General features: G+C 39.7%; 1 protein-coding gene and 1 long non-coding RNA gene across 2 annotated transcripts in view; one reads left to right on the top strand and one right to left on the bottom strand.

Moving 5' to 3' along the window:
- The window catches only part of LOC141381014 (uncharacterized), a 77,924-nt gene extending 75,106 nt beyond the window's left edge, over positions 1-2,818 (bottom strand). Inside the window, exon 1 of the long non-coding RNA XR_012400499.1 lies at positions 2,600-2,818. This is a non-coding gene — a long non-coding RNA (uncharacterized lncRNA). The remainder of the gene's footprint in view (positions 1-2,599) is intronic.
- Positions 1-15,280, top strand: part of lamb1a (laminin, beta 1a) — a 90,487-nt gene that overhangs the window by 48,310 nt on the left and 26,897 nt on the right. The window contains 4 exon segments of the mRNA NM_173275.1: positions 2,675-2,838; positions 5,259-5,483; positions 8,733-8,950; positions 11,220-11,316. Of these exon segments, the coding sequence (NP_775382.1) occupies positions 2,675-2,838; positions 5,259-5,483; positions 8,733-8,950; positions 11,220-11,316 (704 nt within the window).

Below are 15,280 nucleotides of genomic sequence, written 5' to 3'. Positions count from 1 at the left end.
ACTCCCAGAGCACCCTCCACAGAATGCCACAAGGGACATGGTCAAATGCCTTCTCCCATACCTGCCAACAGTTGTCTCTGAAAAATGGGGGTTGGGTGTGTGGGGGTTGGGGCGCTGAGTGGTGTGGACGTCTGGAGACTTTTCAAGGGGCATTTGATGGAAAATCCGAAAAGTGCACCGGGTTTGAGGCACCAGCAATCGGATATTACACCACAGTCGACAATTGGGGGTGGATTTAATTGTCTGAAATTAAACGAAATTACAGGAGTTTTCCTGGAGAAATAACAAAACCGGAGATGGGTCTTAAATACGGGAGTGCTGGCAGGTATGTCTTCACCCAGTCCACAAAACGCATGTGGACTGGTTGGGCATACTTCCATGAACCCTCAAGCATCCTTGTGAGGGTATAGAGCTGGTCCAGTGTACCACGGCCTGGACGAAAACAGCATTGTTCCTCCTGGATCCTAGGTTCAACCATCGACCAGATCCTCCTAGTACCCTGGCATAGACTTTCCTAGGGAGGCTGAGGAGTGTGATTCCCTAAAGTTGGAGCACATCCTCCGGTCCCTCTTTTTAAAAATGGGAACCACCACATCAGTTGCCCAGTCCAGAGGTACTGTCCCCCACCTCCATGCAATATTGTAGAGACGTGTCAGCCAAGACAGCCCCACAATATCCAGAGACCTAAGATACACAGGGTGAATCTCATCCACCGCCACTGCGGAGCTTGCAAACTACCTCCGTGACCTCAGCTTGGGTGATGGGTGAGTCCACCTCTGCATCCCCAGTCTCTGCTATCGACCATGGACCTTTAGCATGCACTGGGGCAGTTTGCTGCCAAGTGTGACGTGGATGGGATGTGAATCAGTACCTCCAAGTCCAAGGCCATAGTGCTCAACCGGAAAAAGGTGGTTTGCCATCTCCAGGTTGGAGGAAACTCCTTACCCCTGGTGGAGGAGTTGAAGTATTTTGGGGTTTTGTTCACGAGTGAGGGAAGGATGGAACGTGAGATTGACAGGCGGATTGGTGCAGCGGCGGCAGCAATGTGGTCGATGTACCGGTCTGTTGCGATGAAGAAGGAGCTGAGCTAAATGGCAAAGCTCTTGATTTACTGGTCAATCTACTTTTCTACTCTCACCTCGAGACCTCGAGGAACACCCAGGACACACTGGAGGGACTATGTCTCTCAGCTGGCCTAGGAACACCTCGGGATCCCCCCAGAGGAGCTGGAGGAAGTGTCTGGGAAGAGGGAAATCTGGAGTTCTTTCCTAAGACTGCTGCCCCCGTGACCCGGCCCCGGTAAATTGCATTGAAAAAGAGATGAGATGAGGAATTAGAACTGGCTTCCTAGTGTTAGTGCCCTATCATACACCCGGCACAATGTGGCGCAATGTGGCGCAATAGTCTTTTGGTAGTTTCAGCTTGGCGCAAGAGTCGTTTTAAGGCGTTGCGCAACGCTGTTTAAATAGCAAATGCATTAGTGCTCATATATGCGCCCATAGGCGTTCTGGTCTAAAAAGGAAGGCGTTCTGAGGCGGACCGCTGGCGCGTTGCTATTTTGAGTGCTTACGCACTGCTTAATACGCACAAGAGAGCAATAGGCAAATATCTTTACATATGAAAAAAAATTTATATTAAGGATATATATAGGATATAATAAGAATATATATATATAGGATATAAATGTAAAGGATTAAAATATTACAAAACATATTATTTTCTAGCCTACATAAATATGTAAAATCACTGCTTTTATGTCTTCTTCATCTCGGGAGGCTTTTTCAGTTCATTCATAACAGATTGCTTTTGTATAATGTTATTATTATTAGCAGTATTATTTATTATATCCATATTTATATTTGTTTTATTAAAAACAAGCTTAGATTTGCCCACCTGTCAGGTTTTAGACCATATGGGGCACAGCATGTGTTTTAGCATATAACTCAGGTTTTTGTGCTCATTTTGTTATTATTGTTCATTTATTCGTTTGCTGGAAATTAGAACTGAATTTAGAAATTGTTTTGAAAGGAATATTTGCGCTTAACAAACAAAAGTAGTTATTTATAGACTAATTGATGCTGTGCGTAAAGGTTTCCCTATCCAATAGCGAATGTGAAAGTAGATCCATTATCTCTCATTCTCACGCTGTAGATGCTCTGTTTAACAGTTTTCTGTTAAAAAACTGTCAACTGTTAACTGTTTGCTTGTGAAATGCTAATTTTTTCCACTTAGACTTACTTTGCGTCCTGTAAATAGCGAATGCGCTCTTGGCGCAACGCAGCTGACTCTTAAAGGGAATGGGAGATGAGACACTAATTGGTTTATTCTCAAAACACACCTATAACTCATTAAGAAAATAAACTCAACCCTTTTAGACCATGCGCCACGGCGCAAAGCAGATTTTCCCGTCCTTAAATTAGCAAAAACACATTGACACGCCCTGAAAGCGTTTGCGCCTTGCGTTTTGCAGTATATATCTATTATATATACACAGAGCGTGCTTGAATTCAAAAGTGTGCATGTATTTAAAAGCTTTTTCATTTACTTGCATAATAAATCCCTGCATTATGAAACTAGACAATAACGTAATATTACATACCCTCTAGTATATCAAGCACAGGTCATCACATCCCAGATGAAAGTGTTGGTTTTCTTTATGAAATCCCTTCTGCAGGTGTTTGGGTGGTTACTATGGTGACCCCGTCCTGGGATCTGGAGATCACTGTCGCCCCTGCATGTGTCCTGACGGTCCCGGCAGTGGTCGGCAGTTCTCTGGCGCGTGCTATAAGAGTCCTGACTCCAGCCAGGTGTTTTGTGTCTGCAACCAAGGATATAAAGGTAAGCACCATAAATCAAAAACACCATAAATTTCCTTTATCATGACATGAACTGGTTAGAACTTGTCATGTAGTTCTCACTAAGGTTCAAAAGTATCTTTGAAAGACGTATTTTATGCTCACCAAGAGGGTATTTATTTGTTAAAAATATGTTAAATAGTTAAAAAAAAAAAAAAAAAAGTGAAATTTAATTTATTCTTGTAATTGCAAAGTTTAATTTTGAGAATCATTATTAGAATACCCTGACTTTGTGAATTAAAAGCCATGATACATTTTTTAGGGAATTTGATAAATGGGTAGTTCATTCATTTGACAAAAATAAATATACAATTCACGTTTGATCAGATCAATATTCATTCATTCATTTATTCATTCATTCATTTTCTTTTCGGCTTAGTCCCTTTATTAATCCGGGGTCGCCACAGTGGAATGAACCGCCAACTTATCCAGTACGTTTTTTTTTTTTTTACACAGCGGATGCTCTTCCAGCCACAACCCATCTTTGGGAAACATCCATACACACTCATTCACTGCAGACAATTTAGCCTAGCCAATTCCCCTGTACCACATGTCTTTGGACTGTGGGGGAAACAGGAGCACCCAGAGGAAACCCTCGCAAACTCAGGGAGAACATGCAAAGTCCACACAGAAACGCCAACTGACCCAGCTGAGGCTCGAACCAGCGACCTTCTGGTTGTGAGCCGAGAGCACTACGTACTGCGCCACTGCGTCGCCTCAGATTAATATATGCTCTCTAAATAAAAGTAGGAATGTTGTAGCAAAAATCTTTCTCAAACCTAACATTTAAACGGTGCTCTATAACAGACAATGACAATAGTGTTTCCTGTGCAGAAATTCTTGCAATCGAATAGTTGTTGTTAGTACATTTTTGCAGCTCAGATCAATGTATTTTGTCTAATTGTTTAGTTTTGCCGCAAGTAGCCTTGTAATAAGTGGATAATCTAAATCTAGACTGTTGTTTTTGTAGAATAAACTATATCAATCTATGAAACCACTGCTAATATGCCTGTCAGGCTTTATTCTGCAAGAAAAAGACACCTGGATGTACAGTTAAAGTCAGAATTATTAGCCCCCTCCTGTTTTTGTTTAACCCTTAAAGACCTAGAAGTATTTTATTGGCCTATGTTATTATTTTCTTAAAAGCATTTTTTTTTTTTGGTATTTTGGCAGTCAGCCTTAAGTGTCAATATTATTTTAAACAGGAGAACCTGAAGCTTCACTCTGTATCATTTAAAGGTCCAGTCTAAAATATTTTTTGGTCCAAAAACATATGAACAGACAGAAAATATTCCACAATTTTAAGAAGAACGTTTTTTAAAAAAAGTGGCATTTTCTAGGTATTACAAACAAAACTTCATGAAGTTTGTTTTTTTTTTTTTCTTTAGAAAAACATGCTATGATGTTTTATACTTCCAAAATAAATTTCGTCTACATCCACCTTTCCCTGAGCAAGTTATAGCAATTTATTTCAATGTTATTCTACAGCGTTTTTCAGTGGGGGAAAAATAGTGCATTTATTTACTGACAATGTATTTGCCCAAAAGTTCTGGGAATGAACTAAACAGAAATATTGTAACAAAAAACAGAACACTGAAGCAAGTTTGACTTTTTCAAAATAATACATTTTCAGTTACCATAAACAACACCACGTACAATGAACAAATAAAAAATAAGAAAATAAGAAATAACGCGTCAAAGTCCAAATAAACATTTTAATAACTCATTACTAATAACTGATTTATTTTATCTTTGCCATGATGACAGCAAATAATATTTGACTAGATATTTTTCAAGACACTTCTATACAGCTTAAAGTGACATTTAAAGGCTTAACTAGGTTAATTTGGTTCATAGGTAGGTTAGGGTAATTAGGCAAGTTATTGTATATCAATGGTTTGTTCTATAGACTATCAGGAAAAATATATAGCTTAAAGGGCTGATCATTTTGACCTTAAAACGAACTTTAAAAAATAAAAACTGATTTTATTCTAGCCGAAATAAAACAAATAAGACTTTCTCCAGAAGAAAAAATATTATCAGACATACTGTGAAATTTTCCTTGCTCTGTTAAACAGCATTTGGGAAATATTTAAAAAAGAAAAAAAAATTCAAAGGGGGGCTAATAATTCTGACCTCACCTGTACATTATACTTTACCTGAATATATAGAACAAATAATAAAATTTTGACTTGAGCACTATCTAGAGAATTGGTCACATAATGTTTCCTTAGCTGTATAAGTACAGACTTGTTGACCATAAGAAGTGACTTTCTAAACAAATCTTCAAACAGTAAAAATGTGCTGATCTTTTTTTTGTCTTGAATGTAATGTTTTTCAAATCTTGCAATATGTAATTTAGCATGCTGTAATTCAGCACACCTTCTCTATTATTGCCTATAGGTGCCAGGTGTGAGGAGTGCGCCCCTGGTTATTACGGAAACCCACATGAAGTTGGCGGAGAATGTCGGCCCTGTCAGTGCAATAGCAACATAGACATGATGGACCCGGAGTCGTGTGATGCCCGCACTGGTGCTTGTGTCAAATGCCTCTACCACACTGAGGGCGAAAGCTGCAACCGCTGCAGACTTGGCTATTACGGCAATGCACTGACTCAGAGTTGCAGAAGTGAGTTTATGAATACATCTGTGTTTTAATTGTGTTTTCTAAAATTACAATTTTACTTTATTGAATATACAAATGTAGTATTAAAGTGATAGTTCAGCCAAAAATTAAAATATCATAGATAGTTCCTCTCCCTCAAGTGGTTCTAAATTGTTTTATAAGAAAGCTGAAAATCTGCAACAATTGACTTGCTTAGAAGAAAAAACTAATACAATGGAAGTGTATGGTTACCGGTTTCCGGGTTATTTCAAAACATCAAAAGGCTGATTTATACTTCTGCGTCACACGCCTGCGTATGCTACGGCGCTTACGCATAGTCCTTTCGCCGTGACCGTCGGCGTCACAACTACGTGAAGCGCAAGCTCTGTGATTGGTCGGCTTGGTAGCACTGACGAGTCTGGGCGGGACCGAGAGCCGCATGAATGGTGCGAGCCTGATGGAGCGATTGTTTACAAGTGTGGAGTCCCGTGAAGGAGCTCCGGATGAAAAGTTTTGTTTTGTGTTTACCTCATAGTTAAAGTTGTTGCACGTCCGCCGGTTCCTGCCTCAAAATGAGCGAGTTTGAACCACTTGTACATCCCGGAAGTGTTCAGGAAAAGCAAAAAAGCAGAGAAGAAACTCGACACAGAGGAACATTTACATCTCACTGCAAACTAGCATTTCGGAAGTGTTAATACAGACCAACAGAGACAGCGCGCAGAAGTATAAATGCACAGCTACGCGCGTTGCATGCATCGTGGGTACGCCGGTTACTTGACGCAGAAGTATAAACCAGGCTTTACTTTGTGTGTAACAAAAGAAGGAAACTGAATCAAGCTTGGAACAAGTGAAGGATGAATAATTGATGGTAGAATTTTCAGTTTTGCGTGAACTCTCCATTTAACTAGTTATGCTCTGACATAAATATCTGGGAATATTCTAGTTATTACTTCTTATAAAATGCCTGATAATTATAATTATTATTTATTATTATCAAGAAAAATATTCTTAAACTATACCAAGCTTTTTAGTATAGAGTGGAGGAACTATGACGTCACCTTGTAGGCTAATCGGCTGCTAGCATAAAACCTCGATAAAATGCCTATAGGACTTTCCCATAGGCTTTTTGTAGATTGCTAATAATAAGCTCTGTGTTCGAACACTGTTCATTACACTTACATATTTTGTCCAGCCGGATAATCCTCACACGAAAATACAACTTTGAGCACTTTTGGATCTTAAATGTAAACACAAGAACTGAAAAGCTAACATTAGCCTTTAAACGGACTATAGTGACTTCAGGGCGCTCACCTGTGACATCAGCACCACCCTGCTACAGACGACTTATCTAGCTTATTTTGAGAAATATGGTCCATGACAAAGATTTAATCTCTTTGTTTATCATATAATAGTCCACGCTATATATTATAAACAAATAAATACGCAAAACACATAGAACTACGTGCCTTTTGTATTGTTTTTTTACGTGAGAAATGCATCTGTTTTGCTTTAAGGTTGTTGTAAAAGTTTTAAAACTGTATGTATAAATGTGCCCACATAGTATTATCATGAGACATATTTAAATAAGTGTATCGCTCGCGTGCACACAGCCTGCTTACCTAAACATATGACAGAAATGAGGCGTGAGGGACAAGTCTATCAAATGCCTGCAAGTTCCATCAACAACATTCAATATTTTTTTAGGTCACAAAAACAGCGAAAAGCAGCCCATACAGTCAAATATGCTATACATTTTATGGAGGAGTGCAAATATTGCAGTTATGACAGTTGGCAGAGAGTTAAATGTGTTCAAAAGAAGAAAGAACACGACAAAAAAAAAAATCAATAGATCGCAATAAAATGACAGTTAACTTATATGTATTTTTACACATTTATTCACACATTTGCATTACTGAGAGCAGGAAAGAGACAGGCTGCACTGGTAAGCAGTATCTTCATAACATTGTTTATTAAAATAAAAGATCAACAATTGAATCTGTTTTGATGGTGTTTTCAAGTGAAGGAATTATCTACACACAATATGAAATCCCAATTAGTAAAATACTATTTATGAAAATGCGTAAATAACAGACAAATTCAAATGCCCAACACAAGCAAGCTGTGCTCCAGACCAGATCATCTTGATGACGTATAATGTCTCGGACACCACCTGTTGTGCCATTTAGCGACTTAACAGCAATCGCCTTTTTAAAGAAGGGTTACCGTTTTAAAAAAATCAAGAGTGTGATGTAACTGTTGTGTTTTATGTCGTAGAATAAAACGTAAAAGTATCTTGAGTTTGCGTTTGCCACAAACCTTACTTAAGCGATTTAACTAAAATTCCATTGAAAAAAAACCTATTGACTTTGGGACGAGGGAACTGGAACTGCTAAAATGCTAACTCGCTTTCGGCGAATTGACGTCATACTTTCTCCGCTCTGTTGTTGTACAATGTAATCTTGGTTCGGAGAGGACTTTTAACAGTAAATCAGTACATTTGCCTTCAAAAAAATGCATAGTAAATTGTGCACAATAACGCTAGCGACTTCATTCATTCATTTTCTTGGCGGCTTAGTCCCTTTATTAATCCGGGGTCGCCACAGCGGAATGAACCCCCAACTTATCCAGCAAGTTTTTACGCAGCGGATGCCCTTCCAGCCGCAACCCATCTCTGGGAAACATTCACACACACACACACACACACACACACATACACTACGGACAATTTAGCCTACCCAATTCACCTGTACCGCATGTCTTTGGACTGTGGGGGAAACTGGAGCACCCGGAGGAAACCCACGCGAGAACATGCAAACTCCACAGAGAAACGCCAACTGAGCCGAGGCTCGAACCAGTGACCCAGCGACCTTCTTGCTGTGAGGCGAACGTGCTACCCATTGCCCACACACTAGAGACTTGTTTACCGTTATTTAATATCAAATGTAAACTTTACATTTCATTTATTTACGCTAACATCAAATAAATCAACCTTTATAATACGCCAAACCACTGAAACTGTAGGCAATGCTGATGTATTTTGCCAATCTGCCTGTAAAAAGAAAAACACACGGATGTAAACATATACATATTAATGCCATGGCACAAATAAGGGGTACATAAATCCTATAGCAGATCTAGACAGGTGGTGCTGGGGTGGTAGAGGGTTTCAGAGGAACCAGCCAATCTTTATGCCATTGTTTGCTAATTGCATGTAAGATATCTGTAAATATTGTTACTCATACATTTCTGGAATTTGGTCTGTCTCTTTTCCAGAGTGTGTTTGTAATCAAATGGGAACTGTGGAGGAGATGTGCCCCTCTTCAGGTAACTGCAACTGTGATTTAACCAGCGGACAATGCCTGTGTCTTCCTAATGTTGTGGGCCAGCACTGCGATCAATGCGCTCCTGACACGTGGAATATGGCCAGCGGGAAAGGCTGCGAGGATTGCGATTGCGACCCCAACCATTCCTTTGGCTCTTCCTGCAATGAGGTTAGACCACATTCAGACACAAATCATACTTGGGGGAGTGATAAACTGGGTTTATATGAATTTTTACTACAAAAATTCCACGACTTTCAGAACTTTCAAGTTAATCGTCATGACCTAATGTTTCATGTAATGTCTACGTATACGTGGTAAATCATAAGAAAAACAATGAACGTTTAAATTCATTACAGCATATCATAAAACACGCAACAATCTCTTTAGTTTCAATTTATTTTCATATCTATGTAAAATAGATGATGCTCACACAGCACTAATGATGTGAGACCATGTTTTTGGCCGAGAAAAGACGTAAAAACAACTAACCTCCATTTCAGTATACAGATATTTGTCAAACGTTTAGATGATGTTGATAGTTTGTTAAACTAGTAGGTAAAACTACTTCTATTGTAGAGCCGCGATCACACTGCACTTCGCTTCATAGACTTCCATTCATAGGCATGTGAACGCGGCAGACCAGAAACGCAAGCACGTGCGACAAGTTTTGCGTTTCACTGCTTTCCAATGTTCAAGCTTGGTGAATTCTTACCTCGAAATCGCATCAGGTGATTGCGTTAGACCAATAAAAGATCATTTAAACTATGGAGGAACCGCTCACTTTTATTAACGTCTAATCATATTGTTTAGTACCACCTCTTTTCACAACGCCAAACGACGGAATTTCACAAGTACAAGCTCTAGTGTGACCGCAGCTTACGTCGCTTTGGACAACAGCCTCTGCTAAATGACTAAATTTTAATGTAATTTCCATGACTTTACAACTTTGAGCACTTGTGGATGTTAAATGCAAACGCAAGAACTGAAAAGCTAACATTAGGCTATAAACGGACTATAGTGACTTCAGGGCGCTCGCCTGTGACGTCAGCACCACCCTGCTACAGACAACTTTTCAAGCTTATTTTGAAAAAAATGGTCCATGACAAAGATTTAATCTTTGTTTATCATATGATAATCCATGCTATATATTATAAACAAATAAATATGCAAAACACAGAATTTCACATTGACAGAATTTCACAAGTACAAGCTAGAGATCTGCGCGGGACTAAATTTTGAATCCCACTCCCGCCCGGTTTTAGCCCGAACCCGACCGCTCCCGCTTATATTAAGAATTTGTAGTCCCGCTGCCTGACCCGCCCCATTTTCTAGCCGCCACGCCCGTCCCGCTAAAGAGCGGGGGAGAACAAAACCAAAAATCACCTAGCTATACAGTCCAGACAGCCAAGCTGTCTGTATAAACACACACGCGTTTGCTGTTATATCAACTCAAAGGCTTGTAATACCATGTTTCAAGTACCGATGTAATACCAAAAGGTTTTATATAAAGGTATATAAATACTGAGTCGTGCCAGCTCCGGGCCGCAGCGCACATTACTCTCGGGCCGATTCCGGCGCGGATGCGGCAGCGTCGGCTCGCTTACGGCCGCCGCATCTGGCCCGATTGATTCGGGTGAGGCAGGTAAGTCTCCGGCAGGCGAGAATCTAGCCGGAACTGGCCCGAGTGTATTTTGCTATCTGGGAAAGCTCTCTCTCTCATTTGCGCGCGCGCACAAACATACACACCCACAAGCACCAAGCACACAGACAGGCAAAGCGCGCTCTCTCTCTCTCTCTCTCTCTCTCGCATAGCAATATCCGCGATATTGCTAGACAGCCCGCTCCCGTCCCAAATTAAACCCGTTACCGACCGCTCCCGCTATTTATTCGAAAATTTATTCCCGCGCCGCAGAAATCTGGTCGGGTCCCGCGGCGCCCACGGGACAGCCGCGGGAATGCAGACCTCTAGTACAAGCTCTAGTGCAGGGGTCACCAACCCTGTTCCTGGAGAGCTACCTTTCTGCAGAATTCAGTCCCAACCCTGATCAAACACACCTGAACCAATTAATAGTACCTAAAGCAGCACTTGATAATTACAAACAGGTGTGTTTGGTCAGGGTTGCAACTGAAATGTGCTCTCCAGGAACAGGGTTGGTGACCCCTGCTCTAGTGTGACCGCAGCTTACGTCGCTTTGGACAACAATGTCTGCTAAATGACTAAATGTAAGTTGTAATTTGTAATGACTTTTCCGAAATGTAATTTCCATGACTTTTCCAAAACCTTTTCTGTTTTTCCAAAACTTTTCCAGCCCTGGAAAATGCCATGTCAAAATGACATGACTTTTCCAGGTTTTCCATGAACCCTGGATAAAGTACATTTCCATAGAGATTAATGTATGTGTGTGTGTGTGTGTGTGTGTGTTTCTCTGTGCTGTAGATTATGGGCCAGTGCTCTTGTAAACCTGGATTTGGTGGCAGAACCTGCAGAGAGTGTCGAGAACTGTTCTGGGGGAACCCTGAAGTCAAATGCCACGGTGAGTTCAGAAGAAATAATTCCATACCTTATACTTTATGTTTTATAAAAAAAATAAATAATTAATGTGTATTCATAAGGAAAACTGAAAATTGTCTAAGGCAGTGTTTCTCAACTGGTGGGTCAGTGGGTCGTGGAGTGTGTGGTCAAAAAAAACTAGTTTAATTTTTAAGTTATTTTGCTCATATCGGACTTTTATGCCGTACTCACACTATATACAGTTGCCTCGAACCGGGCCAAAGCACGCTTGTCCCCCCTCCCGTCTCCCCTGACGGCCCGCACTCACACTACAATCGGGCCTGGGCAAGCTTGCGTCATCGATGCTGCACTGTTCAGTAAGTGCTCTCGCTCAAGACAGTGGAGATTTCTCTAGTTATATCGTTTAAGTCGTTATATATGCAGTCAAAAATTTCACCAAACAGTCCTTAGGGATGCAGTGACACGCAGTCAGATATTTCGCTGAACAGATCAGCCACTTTTGGCGCTCATAAATGATCATAAAGTCCTCGTGCTGCAGGAATGAGGAGGTCTGCTGAAGGTGCACAGCTGTCGTGAAGTGAGGGGTTTGCGTCTTTAATAAACTACCGCAGTTTGCGTTCACTGAACAGTAAGAATGATTAATAAATCCATATGAAACAGTCCCTTAAAAGTCACATCTCGCTTTCAGTTTCGGGCTTTGGCGCGTTTTGCACTCACACTACAAGCGTACCCCGCCAAAGCCCAAGTGAACCACGCTCAGGCCCACCTCATCCAACTGGGCAAGGGCCGGCCAAGTGAACCGTGCCTGAGCCCGATTCAGTGCACTCACACTTTTCAAACGATCTGGGAAACGGGCCTGAGCACGGTTTGGATAGCTTAGTGTGAGTAGGCCCTAAGGCAGTGTTTCTCAACTGGAGGGTCGCTACCCAAGAGTGGGCCGCGGGAACATTTTCAGTGGGTCGCGGAGTGTGTGGTAAAAAAAAACAAGTTTAATTTTTAACTTAATTTGCTTATGTCGGACTTTTGTTTTTAAATGTACAACCATACATGTGAAATTTTATTTAATTATGGCAACAAATATGTCGAGGCGCAAGTATGTCCCTAAATATGTAAAGTGTGGATTTACTTATATTGACGACAAAAAGGGCTTAAAACCTCAGTGTGTCATATGTAGTGAGGTGCTCTCACAAGAGAGCATAAAATCTTTTAAATCAAAACGACATTTAGAAACCAAACATCCCAGTTGCAAGGACAAACCTATGGACTATTTTCAAAGATGACTCAAATAGCTAAGAAGTGCCATCTTCGTGTTCAAAACAATATAAAAATGGTTGTAATTTTTAAAATTATTTTACTTTAGTTTGCTAGTTTGTTCTGTTCAACCAAATCAGTGTTAATGTTTTATTAACAGTTCAGTTTAGTTAATAGTAACTGAACTTTTCCTTACCCTAGCCACTGTTTACAGTATTCAACGTTTTTACTTTGTTATATTTCTATAATTTGATACATTTTGTTAAATGACAGCAATTAAATATTTATTTGTAGGTCTTGGTAATTTTCTTATGATTTATCTGTTACTACTTGTGAATGTAAACATAAATACAGGTTAAATATAATCCCTAAAATTATATTATAGTTCCTAAAAATTTGGGCCACGGCTTGATGACCATTTAAAAATGTGGGTCCCATGGCCAAACCAGTTGAGAACCCCTGATCTAAGCAATAATCAGTGTTGGGCAGTAGAGTCGCTACAAGTAGTGACGCTAACTACATTTCTCAGTAGCGTGGCGGTAGCGTCGCTACTTTCTAAATCAAATAGCTTTTCAGTAGCGAAGCTATTTTATCAGTCAAGTAGCGCAGTAGATTCCACTCAAGCTACAGTTACAGATCGCGCATCAATAAGTGACGGCACCGACATTCACGGAGCTGTGAGGCCGGTGTGTAGCCGGTGAAAGTAAATCCATATGATGGCTAGAATGAGGAATTCTTCTTCTTCCTGTTTTACGGTGTTCGACAACAAACTTTTTGGTGCGTTACTGCCACCTCTGGTTGGCGATGTCGCCAACCGAAACTTGCTTGATGGAAAGATGACTGAGGGAGAGGAGTTATTTCTGAAGCAGGACGTGACCATACCTCGAGAAGTACATGTTAAGATGCAATAACTTACTATAACTTACTTACTATAACTTACGATAACTATATATATTGTTCCAAAACAAATCCCTTTACTATAGTATTTTAAATGTGTAACACCTTGTTTTACTGGAATGTTTTAATTTTAGCTGTTATACTATAATGTGTTTCTGTTTATTACAGCATACTATTTACAGTAAATACCTAGACTGAACTATTATGCCTCTTATGTTTCATTGACAGTTTTATTGATCACTAAGACATGATTGACTTGGATTTAAGTTGCTTCGATTTAAAAATAAAAATTGCAAAAATAGCTTGGATGTAGCTACGCTACTTTTGCCATGTAGCTTTTAGCTTAGCTTGCTACATTTCCCAGGGGCTAGCTTTTAGTGTAATTAAGCTACATTTTAAGTAGAGTAGCTAATAGCTTAGCTTACATTTTTCAAGTAGCTTGCCCAACACTGGGAATAAAGTATCATAGAAAATATGTACACACTATATAAATGTTATTTTTATTCTTTTTTTAAATAATTCTTTTATTCAGCAAGGAGGCATGACATTGAAACATTCCCAATATATGCTATGGTGCTATTGATTTCAGCATTAGCTGTATTGCTGTTTCACTCTATATTATACGACCATCTCAGGAGTGAATGTTTTTAAAGAAATTATTTATCAGGGAAGTTTTCCTTTTTTTTTTTTTTTTAAAGCGACATTAATAATTTTCTAAAGTTCTAAAATTATTTCTGTTTACCTTAATTAAATGCTGTTATTTCAATTCATCAACATGATATAATAAACCTCAAATAAATCAAGATAAATATAGAATAAAAATATATTTTTTTCCATAACCCATGTATTCTTGACCATAAATGTGTTGGATCAGTACTGGGTTGTGGCTGGAGGGGCATTCCTAGTGTAAAACAATTACCAGAGAAATTGGTGGTTCATTCCGCTGTGGCGACCTCTGATAAAGCAGGGAATAAGTCGAAGGAAAGTGAGTGAGTGATAAAAGACTTAAAGTAAGTCAAATTTAAGCTAGTATTAAGTACAAAAATCCCAAACTACACATTTTGCTGACACTACAAACAAGCCAAGTGTGAGTTCTGCCAATTCCCCAAACCATTGAAACTGTAGGCAACCCAGTGTTTTGGAATGTGCAGCCGAACCGAAAAGCCTTCGGCTCGGCTCACTCTTTGATTTGCCCCAGATGTTCATGACCATGACGAGCTCATGAAGGGATCTGTCCAAGCCTCGCAATCTCCTCTTTACTCCCACAATGCACCTTTGTATTTCTGGGCTTTCCCCTTATGGGGCTGGTAATGTCTGACGCAGTGCCCTCCACAGAACAGAGTCTTTGTCCTCTTTCACACTGTATTTGGGGTCATGCAGGCCATATCTTTAAAAATCTATTTGAACTCGAGGAGTAATTTTGTTCTGATTGAACATTGATTATCCACTGGTGTCTTTAAAGGTTGTGAAACATCTTATACGAAATTTAGCTCAATTCTTGCCAATTAATAATTCATCCTTAAATTTTTACTGTGAAATTGAAACTTTGTATGTCCAAGTCCCCTTCTTATTGACAAAAAAAGAAAATCTCTGCATCTTCCAAGTTGTGGCTTTACATATGGTTACTTGCATATGTTCCCTATACCATTAGAACATAACATTTCACCAAACTCAGATTAAAACTATGACAACAAACTAAGATATGTGGTTTGTCCATCTTTAGAATGATCTGAGTATATAATCGCACTGCATTACATTTCATTAACATACTATTTAATGTAGCTATGTGGTTGATTAGTTTTTCATGTGCTCTTAGACATTTGCCCAAATGGTCATGT

The sequence above is a fragment of the Danio rerio genome, chromosome 25 (genome assembly GCF_049306965.1).
Source record: "Danio rerio strain Tuebingen ecotype United States chromosome 25, GRCz12tu, whole genome shotgun sequence".
NCBI classification, from domain to species: Eukaryota; Metazoa; Chordata; class Actinopteri; order Cypriniformes; family Danionidae; genus Danio; species Danio rerio.
Note: the sequence above shows the minus strand (reverse complement) of the source record. Positions and strands in the feature narration are given on the sequence as shown.